The sequence below is a fragment of the Caloenas nicobarica genome, chromosome 1 (assembly GCF_036013445.1).
Source record: "Caloenas nicobarica isolate bCalNic1 chromosome 1, bCalNic1.hap1, whole genome shotgun sequence".
Lineage (NCBI taxonomy): Eukaryota > Metazoa > Chordata > Aves > Columbiformes > Columbidae > Caloenas > Caloenas nicobarica.
Window position 1 is genome coordinate 4,084,678 of NC_088245.1, and position 16,963 is coordinate 4,101,640.

The 16,963-nt window shown below is 40.6% G+C and overlaps 1 protein-coding gene across 2 annotated transcripts in view; it reads right to left on the bottom strand.

Annotated features, from left to right (window-relative positions):
* Positions 1-16,963, bottom strand: part of MKLN1 (muskelin 1) — a 108,386-nt gene that overhangs the window by 71,709 nt on the left and 19,714 nt on the right. For both annotated transcript variants that reach the window (XM_065636328.1, XM_065636338.1), the window contains exons 3-6: positions 13,719-13,861; positions 12,226-12,314; positions 6,013-6,122; positions 1,663-1,855 (exon numbers count right to left, since the gene is read on the bottom strand). In XM_065636328.1, coding sequence (XP_065492400.1) covers positions 1,663-1,855; positions 6,013-6,122; positions 12,226-12,314; positions 13,719-13,861 — 535 coding nt within the window. The remainder of the gene's footprint in view (positions 1-1,662; positions 1,856-6,012; positions 6,123-12,225; positions 12,315-13,718; positions 13,862-16,963) is intronic.

Here is a 16,963-nt window from a genome sequence, read left to right on the forward strand (position 1 = left end):
AGACCTCTAGTGAAATTCCATTCAAGAAATAGTTTCTACGACAGCCTGCAATGAAGTGGAAAGAGGACGGCCTCTAGGCACCGACGAGATTAAGCCACAGCCAAGACAGCAGACTGATGCACTGGCAAAATCACCACCATCAATATATAGGACGCCTCTGGCTCTCAGCAGATCCAGCTTCAAATTGGTGGGCTCATCAGCTGCCCCCCTGGCACCCGTGTCTTTGAGAAACACTGCAAAGATAGTAACAGCCAGGCACAGCGCCCTGCTGCTTTCTCATTCTGCAGCCCTCCCTTGCCTTTAAGATTCCAGAGGAAGCTGCCAGTTGCAAAATGCCCCCGCATTGCAGGAAGACGTTCCTGCTCCCATCCCAGCCAACAATGCTACGTTGTCTCAGGAGAGTGAGGATGAACTCTGGCAATTCTCAGTCTCCACAGTTGTAGCTGCTCAGGGAGCTCAGTGCAGGGCAGAGCTCAACTTAGTTGAGAAACCTTGAGCCAAAACCCATAGGAAGCCATTTACTGCAGTTTTTGACCACCTGTTGAAAGAAGCTCCGTAACATTGTGTCTAGTTCCACAGTTTGTTCACAAAAAAGACGGTGGATTTTCATTGAAAATAAACCTTGATTTTAAAGGTATCATTTCTAACGTACCCCGAGAACCACTTGCAACTTCAGTAGTACAAACTACACTGACAGAGTCAAGCAGGTATGCTGGCATCTATCCAAAATGCATTACAAAATGACTGATTACTCTAGAATTAGAAAATCTCTGGTGCCAGACATTGATGAAATCGGTCCGCTAAGCCCCTAACTCTACTGGCAGACACGAGGTTCCCTTCTCATGCCATTATAAGTTTCCCATGAAGAGCAACAGCGCATAGTCAACAAGCACTACATTCACAACCAAGAACATCTCTGTTTATCAGATTGTGATCCAAACCCACCACACAGATCTTGGGAGACACTTCAGTGCAATAGCACAATTCTTTTTGTGTCCCATTCTATCAACGGAAAGTATAAATCTCCCATTTTAGGAGCTGAGAGCTGTCTACATGCAATGCTTCTAAGGTAAAAGTTTCCAAGTAGAAAATTAATAATAATTACAACGAAAGGAGTTGCCAACACCCTGCAAGGGAGGACAGCCTCTGCCTCCAGTGACTGTGACTTTTCTCCACCATTCTCCAAGGACTATTTTCCCCATAGACGAAGACAGCACTCTTATTTAAATACAGCTGAGAACTTCTGCTGAAACACCAACACAGTGAGGTAAGTTCTAAGCAGAAATCATGATACACATCATTACTGAGAACTCACAATATATCTGCTGATCGCTCCAGTGACTCCTCTGATAGTTATGCCCACCTTCAGCTTGCCAGCTACTTACAGGAAGAACTTGTCTTCACCTACTCTTAAGGGCACCACATTGTCATTGCTGACGGAAAGAGACTCCAAAAGTAGCAACGATAAGAGATTTTTATAGCTGAATTTTTAGCCTTCATCATACACATACTCACAAGTCCAAAAGCTGACAGTACACCACACTAGATACAAAACAGCACATGGAGTAACCAATTCTACTACTAAGTACGTTAATATTCAAAGCAGTAACATTTCAATGCTTTTTTTAAAACTAATATACCAGACCCCTCTGATTCTCTTACCATTCACAGCTTTTTCTATCAGTTCTTCACAAGCGTCGAAGTCTCCCTTCAACACCAGTTTGTCGTGCAGATCTGTCAACATAGGGTGCTCCAGAGCAATCTTGGTTTTCTTCTGCAGCGACTCAAAAGCCTCGGTGTAGTTGTGCTGACGAAAATGCTTTAGGCAAAGGCGAATGGCTTCCTGTTCACGGTACTACTGGAACACAAGAAAACCTATGAGACATGTAGATTTTTCTTTTACCAGTACTGCTGGGAGCTACCTGGGAACTTGCTTGGAGATAGAAGCAGGATCTCTTGCACACGCTGCATATAAATTGCTCACGAGCTTACAGAGGAACGCTGTATGCTACAAGCTGAGCAGGCATTTACTTTCTAACAATAAAGAAATTATACAACTTGATATCATCAAGTTTAATAAGCATACAAGAAGAGAGCGTACAGTGTCCCAGATCTCTGGAGTGACCATGATTCCCCCCCGCACCTGCTTGGCCCTGCTGTTGGAGGCCTACACGAAGCACAGAGCAGGAAAAAGCCTTCACTATCAGCCTTACATAATTTGATTATATGACTCTTACATAACAAAATAATTTAGAAGAGTAAGTAGGTCACAGCTTTTCTAGAAGCAGAAGGAAAAAAAAAAAAGCCACGAGAAAAGGAATACTTGCAATGACCACTGTTCCTGCAACGGAAAGGCAGGGCTGACCCCAAATCTTGCAGGTTTGCAAAGGGTTCGGATCAATGGCAATAAGGATTTACATGCACGCCAAAGATTTACCTTCAAAATATTCCTATGCATCTGGCAGCAGAACCCCTGTTTTCATACCGCAGATGAGCCAAAGCTGCTCATTTCCTACTGAGCTGTGGGAAGGGGCGAGAAAGGCTGGAGAAACCCACCCCAGATCAAACACCCAGGTACAGAAACATGAGGGAATAGTAAACTCTGTGTAAGAGCCACAGCTTGTGCTCTTAACCTACCAAATCGCCTGCTGTGTTTTCAAAGCTGCTAACAATACACATAAGTAACACAGATTTTTAAGTTGGTAAGTAGCAGAACCACTTATTTTAAAATCAAACCTAAGAAAAAATAAGTCATCTCAATTTCTATCTTTAATACACACCTACTGTGGTAAAAAACAAATGTAACTTAACCATCTGTAAGACTGATCAAAGTACAGGCAAAAGATTTTACTCCTAAATGGACACTAAAGCTAAAAGTGAATGTTTATGGTATTTAAATGAACAGAATCTTTCTGAAAACCTGTAAGTGACGCTAACATTCAACAAAAATTAGTGGTCTCAAAATAATGGCTCTATAGCAAGAATCTCATAAACTGAAGCAGCTAAAAAGAAACACGGCCATGTGCTATATTTTTAGTTCTTAATCCATCAGTATTTCACAGCTGCAAATAGCCAGAACCATGCATTTTTAGAAAATCAGTTCCCAGCCCACACGAAAAAGGCCAAGGACATGTACCGATAAAAATGCAAGACTGTGGCAGAGTAATATTAAAGTTAAAAAAGAGTTTCACGGCACAACTGGAAAAAAACAACTTCTTTTGTTTTCTTTCTAAGAGAGATACCTAAGACACTGTCTTTAAGCAAATGTTCACTTAAATCAGTCAAGGCTAAAACCACATTAGATTCTTTGTTGCTCAAAGGAGTAGCAAGGAAAAGGATAACTGCACACCAGGAATAACCAGCTTCTGCACTTTCAGCTCCTCTAGTTTAGACATCAGACAAAATTCGGACTTGGCATATTTCCACTGACTGACAGACGTGGCTTATAAAACATGCAATGGCTGTTGGATGCATGTTGGCCACTAGATGCAATAATAAAAAAGTTTGGATTTGTGACACCACGGTTGTACTTCAGAAGTTAAATGCAAAAACTTTCTATGCAAAAAGATGTATAAAAAGTATATAAAAGGCTCCTTTTTAAATGCTGTCACAAAGGTTTAAAGAGATGACAATCCAAATAATAGCTTTGATCTGAAGCTGTAAATAATTCCCATGGTTAAAAACGTAACAAGTGTATGAGACTAAGACATTAACAATGTCAAACACCAGCAGAATTAAAAACATTTATGTGTTCATTATCAAAACCAAAAGTGACAGCCATTGATAAACTGCCACTTGTTAGAATCACAGAATCATTCAGGTTGGAAAAGACCCTTAAGATCATCAAGTCCAACCGTTAACCCAACACTGTCAAGTCCACAACTAAACCATGTCCCTAAGAACTTCATCTCCACGTCTTTTAAACCCCTCCAGGGATGGTGACTCCACCACTGCCCTGGGCAGCCTGTTCCAATGCGTGAAGTAGTTACTAAAGTGTGCCCAGTTTTGAGTAGAAGCAAAGTAGTGAGGCCTTCAGGAGGCAGGAGGTTGAGCCGGACAGCAAGGAGAAAGCAGCAGGGAGGGAACTGAGGAACGTGGCTGCTGCTTTGAGTCCTTATCTGTTGCCCCCAACTCCACTCCCCCCAGGAAAGGGAAGTTTTGTTGGTTGAAGCACACACAACAAATAGAATTGGCAACTTCGTGCAGAACCTTCTTTTCATCTGATGTCTCAGGCAGTAAAGAATTATTAGAATTCAGAGCCTTTCTGGCTTCCAAGAACACACATGAAAATATTCATACCATCTCAAAGAACTGGAAGAAACAGGTCAGCCTTTCTGCCTTTCCCCAAATATGGGTCAGCACATACATCCTCCTATGTGGGTCCGGCAACAGTGGCCTCTCAGGACTGCAAGAGCAGAACATCAGTGAGACATGCACTCATCACCAAAAACTTGGCAACTGCTCCCAGTAGAGCCCAAACAATCATGACCAAGTCTCTGCCTCGCTGCTTTAGGGCTCTAAGCTCCAGAAGAACAATGCTGGCACCCCTTGAAGAAGCTGTCACTACATACACGCTGGCCATGAAAAGTATCGATTCCGTGGGATAAGAGGGAACAAAACAGATGCTGACGTCATCATCAGATGGTTCTGATGATGATGATGTCAGGAGCATCCTGATTGCAGCAACTGGTCAAAAATGCCAGAGACACCACCATGTGCACAGAAAAGCATCACCAGCCTCTGTCAACTGGACTTTTCAGAATCATACACCAGTAATCAGGAGACTAATGACCACAATACCACTTTAATCAGAAAGCAGATACAAGCAACTTCCACTGTGCTGTTAGTGCTGTTTTAAAATGCTCCATGGAGCGGCTTGTGACATTGGTATAACAAAGTATGAGCCAGATAGCACAGCCGCGAGGTTTCCTGACCATACTTGCAACACCATAAACTGGTGAGGGAGCCTCAACACTACAATGAAAAAGTCTTTATCCTCTTTTAAGTTTTTCTTTCTGGAAGCAGAGATATGCTGCTCCACTACCAAGTCTTATTCAGCTGGGAAGGATGTCTTCTCTGCAACACAATATGAATTTCATTAATTGTTCCAGAAGATCCATGCATAAAAAGCAGCCACAAAATGAATTCTGGTTGTCAACGTGCACTTCCCTCCCACAGGAGTGGCATCTGTTGTACGCAGTTAAATATAGTTTATATAAATAATGTTTAGAACCCTTTGAACTTTCTGTCTATCAAAGCGACAAATGGTATAAATCATCTCATCTCAGTCCAGTGGCATCAGCTCCCTTCTGTTCCACAATATTCAGCAAAAAGACACTAAGAGGGAAACATCAGAAGTGCAAGGAGCTGCAACAGGAAAGACACCAACATGGATTCCCTTTAAAACAAGCTCATTTTTATACCCTGTGAGAAAAGCTGCATACGTAACCCAGAAGCTCTAAGCTCACATGTAGTTCTACAGAAGGACTCATGGGGTAAAAGAACGACTAATCAAAAGGCAAGAAGAGGGAGAAAAAGAATCTGGTTTTGTTAAGATTCATTTAACTTCCAATACAAACACTGTTTTACTGAAATTGTCCATTTTGACTCAGTGTGCCTTTCTTTCACGGTTTTCTTGTGATGTCTACCTAACAGGTTGTTAGGGTTGTTTTTTTCTTTTTGGTTGGTTGGTTTTTGTGGGGTTTGTTTGTTTGTTGTGGGATTTTTTTAGGGGGGAGGGGGTTGGTTTTTGGTTTGTGGCTTTTTTTGTGGTGGTGGTTTTGGGGGAGTGTTTTGTTGGGTTTTTTTAAACACAACCAGCAAATACAATTCCAAGAGATTCACTCAGAGTACAAGTCAGCCACATGGTTTGAGTTTTAACTACGCGTGTTTGTTGTTTTAATAGCTGATATTCAAGGAATGAAAAGGTCACATAATTCCAGTAAGAGAAGTTTCACAAGATTCCGAGACTACAAATCTTCCAACAAACAGGCAACTAAAATGCAGGCCTACCTTGCTGTACCAGTTGAGGCACGGCTGGACCACATCTGGATCATCAATGCCATTAAGTTCAACATACCAGATACTAAAATTGAAGCTAGGTCCCCAGGATAAGAGTGGAACTGGAGAAGAAACGAAAAGGAGAAAAAGGATGCATAAACATCAGACAACCACTGCATTAGTCTTAACAGGCTATATACATAGTACTCTTTCAACAGAATTCTGCTAAAGGTTACACAATATTCAGTATTTCTGATTTGACATAAATTCTAGTTTGTTTAAGTAAGCTTAGGAAAATTACCAAATACGTCATGTTAAAGTTGTCATTTATAGCAACCTGTGCCAAGCAACATTAACACAGCAGATCATTACAAAGCAGAAGCTCGCTGCAAGCAAAAGAGCAAAAATACTATCATTTAAAGCAGCTCAGAGAGGCAACAAGCTTTGACATGGATGGGAATCATGAGCATACCAGCGACAGTCTTTGCTCCTAACAGTACATTTATTTCCACATTTGTCAGCAACAATTACTTTCCCTAATGGTGAAGACAAGAAACTTGGGTATTTTAAATTTTACAAAATTAGTAACGTCTGCAAGTTGTGGAGGAGGGAGGGAGGGAAAACTGTCATTTTCCAATTTAAAAAGCGTATCTTTTTTTTAAGCTTAAATCTGTGCAGCTTTTTGGCTAATACTGTTTTATCTGCGTATTGGAACAAACATACTTAAAATATTAAATGTCCTGTGAAACACATTGCAGGCATCTCACCTAAGGCTTCTTTACCACTCTGGCTTAACATCTATGGTCTTGCACTGATCTATTGATTAATCTGCAGGTTAAGACTTGGTTTTGCTTTTCGCAGCAACTCCAATCCCCAGAAAACCTCTGTGAACTCTGACTCCTTAAAACTACACTGAAATCAAGTGGTTTCATTTCAAATACTTTTGTTTCATTTTTTATTTGACCATAACAGAAAAACAGGAAAAGATAGTGTTAGAGATGAATGAGTAGCTACCAGCAACAGCATGGAATCCACTACTCCCTCCCTTTCTACAGAAACTATTTCTGCCACGGAGAAATTGTCTTTCAAACCACTATAAAATACCACTGAGATTAACTTGTTGAACTAAAGGGTTTTCTCGCCTACTCCTTCAGGAAATAAACCCAAAATTTGTCTTAAAGTTGTTCCTGAGCTGTTAAAGGTTCTTAAGTATTTACACTTCAAACAAGCTAGATCTATCATTTTCTGCAATGTAATCAGGCACAAAGCTTATGTTTAAACACATTTTCTACATTCTAAAGGGTATTCCTATGAACCTATTAGTAAATACTGACAACTTCTGGGAACGGTCATCAGGAGAAGAGATTTTTATAAAAGATCCAAAGAGACCTTGAATATGCAGTTCATAACTGATTTTAATATCCATAAGTAGCTACTTCATACATTATAACTCTCAAATCATCCTGTTCAAATAGTTTTGTTCTATGTGATTGCTCAGCAAACAAAGCAAGATGTTTTCAGAGCAGTTCCTAGGAGGTGCATGTTTGTGGAGACACGAGAGAAGTGAACTGGTCAGAAGTACCAAGAGTCACCTCTCTTCCCTCTACATTGTATACCCTGCCCAAGAAACTTCTTTCTTGCTTAGTTTTGTCCTTTGCACAAGATGAATGCTGCCAATATGGTACCTTAATACCTTAAAACAGCACTACTTTTAAATCCAAGTACACAGATAAATTTAATCCTGGTTATCCCATCTATAAAGGCAGCAGACTGCCAAAATACCACATGTAAGACTAAAAAGTAAAATACCACCTTCAATTTTTCCTCAGACACAAACAGAGGCCAAAAATCAAACCGAGGTTAAATTTGCTATTTGCTCAGCTATAAAGAATCAAAACCTACACATCAGCTCCTTGCACTGAAACACCAAACCAAACCACAGACCACCTCAGATGGACCAAGACCATAAATCTCCTGATAGCGAACTTGAGGCCAAGTTCACAACACTGAGTTTACCGGGTAAAAAGCCAAACCAAAGCATTACCACTTTCCCACCTCATTCCAGAAGAAAGCAGAGATGTCCACCTCTATTTCTTTTCAGCAGTTCCTCTTACAATTTATACTGACTTCTCCTGGAAAAAATTAACAATCCTCTTGTCTTGGTAGCCAAGTACAGCCTGAAATATCTATCAGGACACACAAAAGAATCCTAGGTAGCTATCACCACAAAAAAAAAAATGCAAAGCCATCAAGTTGCTGACACTTCCCCTCCTCAGTTACCTCAGAGCTTTCAAAGTCTTGTTTAAAAGAAAGAAACAAAGTACCAGAAATGGTGATTTAAACATCAAAGATTTTCATGGTACAATCATCTACTTTAAGATGTTGTATAGGGAATGCAGGGCTGCACAGGCAGAGAACACTGAATTTCACCTATTTAAACTACTCCACAGGTGCAGGAAAAGAAACAAAGCTTAAGAGTTGAAGTGGTAATATGATTTCTAATCCCTTCACAAAGGCCAAGTGTTCTCCCAGATCATCTCCACATTTTTGAACCTCTTCCCTAGTTCCCAGACTTCACAAAGGAGACACCCCCCATCCTTTTCTCTGCCCTCTCCCTTTTGAAGCCTTCACAGGTGTCCTTAGATCTTCAGACAAATCTCCTTTTACATCAGGTACAATTTAACCTAGACCTGGAACAAGGAGACACTAAGTGCAGTATGGAAGTAACAACAGCTACACAACCAGCAATAAGCATTACTTGTCAGCGTGACACACAAATATTTTTATTTTTGCACAAAGTTTGGAGGTAACAGCAGTCTGGGATGCTGTGTGCACATATAAGCTCTGCAGAATCCAAATCCATTTCTCTTCTCACTTCTCCCAATGGTTGGTTTTCATTTGTCATCCCCTTCATCCACTTTAGACCTCACACCACAGCCTGGGTAGACACAAACCTACTAGAGCTTCTGCAACAGCCGAGAAACATCTTCCAAATATCAGTAAATACCCTACCCTGCAATAGAGCTACAGAGGCCACATCTTACACTATCCACTGTTTGCTATATTGGTTTCTTCCCCACCCTTGAGGCGGAAACATATTATGATCAGAGGTGTTGAATCTGAAGCCTAAAGCTACAGTTATTTCTCCAGTTTTTACCATAACGTCACCTCAACATTTTTTTTTTGCTGCATGTACTACAGCAATCCACCCTGAAACACATATATAAGTTCAGACCAGCTGAACGGTCGCTCTGCAGTGGGGTGCCCAGCAGAAGAGAAAACACAAAATCAATATCCCTTCAACAGAAACAGAAGGTATTTAGGCCACTTAAACATTTCTTTACCCACAGATGGATGATTTTAGGGGATATTCCTCAATAAATCGGAAGCTCTGCCTAGACAAAGACTCCAATCCTATACACTAGAGAGGACAGTAGCAGAAGCACCAAGCACAGTACAATAATTTCAAATACCTCTCAAGCTGATTTATGTGTCCCTCATCTACAGGCAGCAGACACACAGTGTCTATTTGGAAAAACGCAGGTAAAGACATAGTCAATACATCTAACACAGGAAACTATTCCGTAAAGAAAGTATTGCTCATTTCTATTACACCAAAACTTAATCTTGAAGTCTCATTAATAACTCCCATGCTAGTAACAAACTGGCACGAGAATCACAAATGGCATTTCTTCAAGCTCTTTCATGGCAATCAATTGCAACACCACCTTCTGCTTTCAAGGACACAGTACAAAAAAAAAATCTGTGCTTGGAGTAACCACAAAAAGAGAGTCAGAAACAAAAGCTCACACATTAAAAAGATGTCTGGATAAACATCATCTTCCCCCCCCAAGTTTCTTAACAACGTGTTACATGAAACGTAAAAATTACATGTCAAGTAGGTCAAGAGCCCGCGCAACTGGGCATTTCAGTGCTCAGGAACTGACGTTGAACTAATTAAATTAAAAGAGTGCAAGTCTTTTCTTGACAAAAAGAGAGAAAAAGTTTGGGTTTTTTTTTTTTGCTTTCTACGAGTCTGAAACTTCCTCTAATACATGAGCAATGGAAGTTGTAGGAAGTATTTTGCCCTCTCATCGATCTATGCATGTGATGTTTCTCCTGCCCTGCCCTCCCATATAAACCTAATTGTTAACAGTGGTATATAGATCAGAATGCTTTATCTGCAGAATTATAAAGCAAATACTCGAGGCAAGTCATTGCCGAACTAACAACTTCCCCAAATACGCAAACCTCACTGATAACAGTAACTTTTGTGGTGTCAGTCTCTAAAAGTCCAAAAGGGCAGATTTTGGTCTCATGTTTACTGGCAGCATTTCAAGGAACACAGCACGGTATTTCAAATTTTGAGTTACTTTGGCTAGCAGCTTGGAAATTTTAACAAACTGAAAACATATTCAAGCTGTGAATCTGAAAAATAACAGAATTTCGTAACATCGTCTTGCAGTTGTTTCACAGCAGAAAACACTATCGCAATTTCATAACAAAATGACGCTAGCCATCAACTCGAGGTTTTAATAGGTTTGGTGAAAAGGCCATTTTAATTTCTGTCCTAGCACAGGAATTTCTTCATAGAAGATAGCTTCAAGAAACGAAAAGTTATAGCTCAAAAGGAAAGCTCATCTCAAAGCATAACTAGTGAGCAAGCGACAGTTTAATACAAATCTAATATTAATGTATGTAACACAGAATTGTTATTGCTGCATGAGGAACGCATCTCAACAAAACAAGCCATGTAACTCTTAATACTACTCATGTCACATCAGAGAGAAAAACCCTGGTAGTAGAAATTAATCAGTATTTTACTTTCCTAACAAGTTTCAACTTAACTGCTACGCTTTATAACATCAGAACACATTTTGCTGGAATACAATTTACGCATCCAGAGAAGTGGCTGATAATCTTTCCATACACCCCTTTAGCCCTTCAGTAACTACCTGCTGGTTTTTAGACATGGAAAAATAATATTTTTCCTAGAAATCTAATGCAGGAAGCTTCAGAATACATTAAGAAAAAAAAAATTAACTTTCTTGATGCAGTCAAGCTTTAAGCATTCCTCTGCTCCTCTTGAGGTTTCCTCAAGCCAAGTGCTACAGATACTTCAAAAAGTAGCAGCCAAAACCAAACCCAATGAACAAACCAAATTTCTCCACTTCTCTAGGAATGGGAAACACCACCATCCATGGCACACAAAAGGTAACTTGATTCCCAGCCTGAAGCTTTCAGTTCCTCAGGCAAACATGAGATTCAGAAAGCTGTGTAGGAAACAGTAGAGCAAAGGGCTCCAAGGGGAGCTCCTACAGTCACTGTCATCCAAGTCTTGGCAAAGGAATTACCCAATGCTTCAAAACACTCCCTAAATTCATCTGAATTAGTCAACAGGATTTTATCTCATTTTTCAAGCAACTGCCTCCTTGATCTATTTTTAACCTTCAACAGCCAGTTTAAAACCAGTCATTCTTTCACTATCTCAGCAGGTAGGAAGGGGAAGATAAATGTAGTGAACTACAAAAAGCTGAAAGGCTCTAAGTTCTTGAATTAAATCCAACCAGTATCACCGACAGCCTCTGTAAGACACTTGTTCTCTCTGCCCTGCATGAAGCAAGAGAGACCCTCACCTGCTCCCATCACAAGTCACCTTCATTAGCACTCTTTTTAAAAAGCTTCACCGGAGAAACAAGACTAGATATCACAGGCTATAATTCTTCTTTGCCCCTGGATGCCGTTTTTAGCCAGAGATGAGACAGAATGTTTAGAGTAGCAGGAAGAGAACAAGGAAGGGTTCTGCTGTTGCTCTACGTGTCGTGAGCCTGTTGGAAAACAAGAGACTTCAACCTTTTTCAAATTCTAAGGTTGTCAATGCTGTAACTTGTTAACAGTATTTAGAGTTTAATGATTTTTTTTTTTAAAGCTCTAAATAGCAATTTATAGTAGGACAGTAAGCAGCTTCTCCAGCAATTAGTTGACTCAACACTGTATTTCTGAAAATTACTGTATTTCACTTTCATTCCCCAGGATTTAAATTATGAAGCTATTATTTCTTAGTAACAGGACTTCGCTGTTTTCCAATCTAACCAGCCTAAAAGATCATGAAACGGAACAACTATTGTGGATATTTTGCCTGCGTACAATGAAGTCACAAGTGCCAAGACTGGCACAAGTATAAGAGATTATTTTCTACTCAGAATGCCGAAAAAATGCATTTACCTATCTTAATGAATCGACAGGGGAACATCTGTTCATCAATTTTATGCTTCAAGGTGAATGTTTCTTTGTTATAATCATTCTTTAAGCCACTGTGGGAAAAAATAAATAAGGTTACTAAATCTTACCTTGTATTTTAGGACTAGGCTAATAAACGCAATCTAGGTCACGCCTGAAATGCGAAGCTTGTTTCATATTACTACGAATCACAGGTACGCATGCTGGACCAAGGCCTGGACTGCTATCCGCCATCTCATCTCCCTGTCTGGTGGCTTTTGGAAAGAACATTGGATCAACGCCGCTCGTCTGCGCCTGTAACCCTGCGACTTCAGCAAGCAATCTGCCTGAACCTCACTGATCTGTTTTTAAGAGGGAGATGGACCAGCTCTCAGAATTATCACACTGCCAAAGTGCTGTGTGATCCATTTATGGGCATTACTTTATAAAAGCAGCAAATATTTAGTAAAATTTATCAAAAAATCTTAAGTCTATTTTTACTGAAGATGCAAGGACAGGGCCCAAAATATGGATTTCTATTAAACTTCAGTACAAGTCAAATGACATTAGATACTAATAATTACTATGCTACTAAGACTTCTTTCCCCTTAATTCTAGCAGCAATAAAGTCAAAATTACAAGACCGGTCTATCTAAAGAGGGCAAAAGGGTGGGAAAGGTTGTGGGTAGTTTCTATATGGTCTTGAAGGATACCTGCAACAAACAAACTTCCCATGTTTCTCCATGGCTATTCTGCTTGAGTACAGACAATGTACACCCATATATTCCCCAGAAATGGACTTTCCTTCTGTAGGCCTCCAGAAATAGACTAGTTCTTGCTACTTATTTCTCTTGTGCTCCTAGATATTTAAATATAATTTCCCTTTCTGAAAGAGAAGAGTACTTAAAAGGCCCCTACAAATTTACATTAGCAACTACTCAGAAGCTCTGGATAGCCTGAATAGCCAAAAGGCTCTTTCTTTAGTTCCTACCACTAAAACTACCAAATCAAAGTAAACAAAGGAAAACATGGGTTTTCCATTTGCTTATTTGATTTATTTACCCATTTGCAGAAAGGCAGAGCAGCTGACTAGTTTAGACCTTTATAGCTGCAACAAGGTTCTTGACCCACGCAGGTTACTTGGGCTTTTAAAGGCTACTTTAAATCACCTGCACCTGGGGAATCATTTCTCTTGTACCTCAAGAACACGGAAGAAAAGAATCGCAATCCAGCAACGTTGCACCCCACTCTCAGCTCTTCCAAATCTCCAAGAGTTCGCTCTCCACAAATGCTCTGCAGTTAGAGCAGAATAAGGAAGGCTTCCTGGAGTGAGCGTTGGGATTGCTGCTCTCTGACCTGACCGTCAACACAAGGGCAACTAATTGCAGGATCACAACCATGGCTCTATTACACTGTCAGCCATGTGTCTGCTTGGGAGTGAAGGGGAAGAACATTTTGGTCCAGTCTCTACAATTATCATAGCTTTACGATTATCTTACCTGGATAAGAGATCTGTCATGTTTTCTTCATTCATCCCACCAAAGACTTTAAACTTCTTTAAATTGCAGACATGCGTTTTCTCGTATTTGCCAAATGTGATGCTCTGGACTATGGCAGGTCTTTCAAGTTTCAGAATCAAATACTGTGGAAGAAAGGACAGTGAATTTTAATATCAAAGCCAAGGCTGCAAAACACACTAAGAGAGAAGCATTACAGCCTTCAAAAAATTCAGTTTACAAAGCCAGAGAATGAAAGATGAGTCCTGCCCATTATTATATTATCCCCTTTGTTCCTGGAATGAAGCAAAGGTTTTTTAGGAATATGACTTTAAAAAGCAGCTTATCCAGGAAAAAGATTTGGTTGAACTACCTATTCCTAGGCATTTCTATTCAGGGCTTACATACATTTCTTCAAGTTGGATGCAAGACTTCCTGAAATCTGGCAAATAGGATCAAACTACTGAGAGCGATGATTCAAACACCCACTACAGCCTGAAATGAAACCTAAACTGAATGCACAATTAGATAAATACAGTATGTTCCACATGCTAAGAGAACACCAAATTACTTTTCCTCTCTGGGCTCACACTATTTAACCACTGAACACAGACTAAGTTTGATGTGTGGCTAACATAGGAACCAACTGCTTATTAACCACACCAAATAAAAACAAGCCACCAACAGAAAATAAAGGAGCTTTACACGTAAAACGATGAAAATGTTCTCCCTTGTGAACATTTGCTCCCTCCTCACACAGATGTCGTCGTCCCCCTCCACTCCACAGTGTATGAATTATTTATATTCAGGTCCCAGCTACCAGCTTCACCAGCATTGCTGGATGAAAAGATCTGTTCCAGTTCTGGGCCCCTCAGTTCAAGAAGGACAGGGAACTGCTGGACAGAGTCCAGCGCAGGGCCACAAAGATGCTGAAGGGAGTGGAGCATCTCCCATGTGAGGAAAGGCTGAGGGAGCTGGGGCTCTTTAGCTTGGAGAAGAGGAGAGACCTCATTAATGTTTATAAATACGTAAAGGGTGAGTGTCATGAGGGTGGAGCCAGGCTCTTCTTGGTGACAACCAATGATAAGACAAGGGGCAATGGGTGCAAACTGGAACACAGGAGGTTCCACTTAAATATGAGAAGAAACTTCTTCACAATGAAGGTAACAGAGCCCTGGAACAGGCTGCCCAGGGAGGTTGTGGAGTCTCCTTCTCTGCAGACATTCCAACCTGCCTGGACACCTTCCTGTGTAACCTCATCTGGGTGTTCCTGCTCCAGCAGGGCGATTGGACTGGATGAGCTTTTGAGGTCCCTTCCAATCCTTTTCCTACAAAACAGGTCTTAGAGGGAGCCTGGAAACATCCTGTTTTGCAGAATACGTTCAGTTTTATACCTGAAAACAACATGTTTAATTCCCTTCCCTGACTTCTCAGAAATAAGCAGTACGCAGAGAAATGGGACTAAGTGCAGAATCAAAATTACTCATCATACTGGATTTTGTTACAAAACCCTGTGATCCAGGCTACAGCACAAGCACGTCAGTAAGGGTTGGGGGACACCTCCCACCACAGGCACTGCTGGTGACTGTTTCCTCTAAGCAGCAGCACAGCCAAAACCAGACATGACATAGTATTTTGACTCTTTCATCGACACAGAATCATTTTGCTTGGAAAAGACCCTTAAGATCATCAAGCCCAACAGTTAACCTATCACTGTCAAGTCCACCTCTAAACCACATCCTTAAGAATGTCATCTAAGTGTCTTTGAAACCTCTTCAGGGATGGTGACTTCATCACTGCCCTGGGCAGCCTGTTCCATCATCATAGAGTATTTACATGCATGTGGCTGCTTTCAATGGTTCCTGAATAAAGACTAGTATTTCCCCTTAAAGTGTCATGGGCATCACCCTGCTTGTGCTAAACAGCTCCCTCAGGATGACAATCGTACCCTAGAAGTGTTTCTTTTGGGTGAAAAGCAGAACAAGTTTTCCCCATCCATTCATTTCTCAGTCTGTCATGGCCTTATAAAGCAATTAAATCCGAATCTCGGAGCAGCACTGACATCGTTCTAGTGAGCATCAGGATAAACGTGTGATCTCAATGGCTAGTTCACTATGTTTCCAAAAAGCTTAGTTTAAAACTAGTACATATAGTGGTTACAGATGATAATGGAGACTGGATAGGGAAGATTTACTGCCAAAAGATGTTTCCAGCAACTTAAAATTTTTCAGAATGAAGATAGCACTGTCACGGTACAACAGAAGAATGCTTTGTTGCTTCTCCAGTTGTTTTTTTTTTTTTTTTCTGAAAAACTTCTAGTTTTGCAGATCACACTATCAACCTAAATGTCAGTTTAACTAGCAGGAAGCCATGCTTTTGTTTCAAAGTACTTCCCAAACTTCAGAAAAAAAAGTTCTATCCAGAAAACAGATTGTCTAAAGCAGAGAAACTGAAGGGATGAGCAAAAGGATGGTCCTGTAATGAGTAAGGCAGTACTTGATACATGGCACAGCCCGCTGCCAAAATTCCCATGCAGAACAGACAGTACACAACAACGTCTGAGAACTCCTCCTACACCATCGTATCTTCCCTGCAGATTTCTCCCGAAGCTGAAAAAGCAAAGCTAACGCTACCAGCATCAGCAACTACAATTCTTAATCTTGCTGGAATCATAAACCTGATGTTTAGGTCATGAAGACATACTTTTCTCAATCACGCAAGGCTTGCAAAAGCTTGGCACAAACATCATCCTGCATTATTCAATTTTTTTTTTCCCTAAATTAAGGGAGAGAAAAGCAGGACTGCAGTTAAACTGTTTATCTTGGCATACATGCCTAGAAGGGAGCAAGGAATGGCAATTACTCCATACGGCCAGCAGTGATTTCTTAAACCTACGGACAGGGAAGGAACTCTGCAGCTCTCTTTGCTGCTTCCACACATCCCATCACTTGACGAGTCAGGCAGACACTACAGAAAATAAAACCACAAAAGCTAAACACAATATTTTAGTGAATTTATCTGCCATCTGAAGCAAAAGACACATTTGATTCAAAGCCTGTGCCCTAATACCTGTACCTATGAATGCAACTTAAACATCTACATACGTAGATGTATTTTTTGCTTTTATGTATAACACTGCTGCCACTGTGGGTACAGGCTACAAATCTCACTAATGTTGATAAAAATACATTGCCTCAAGAGCTGCAAACAGCTGGCTGCACAGCTATTTTTGGACTGCTACCAGGATT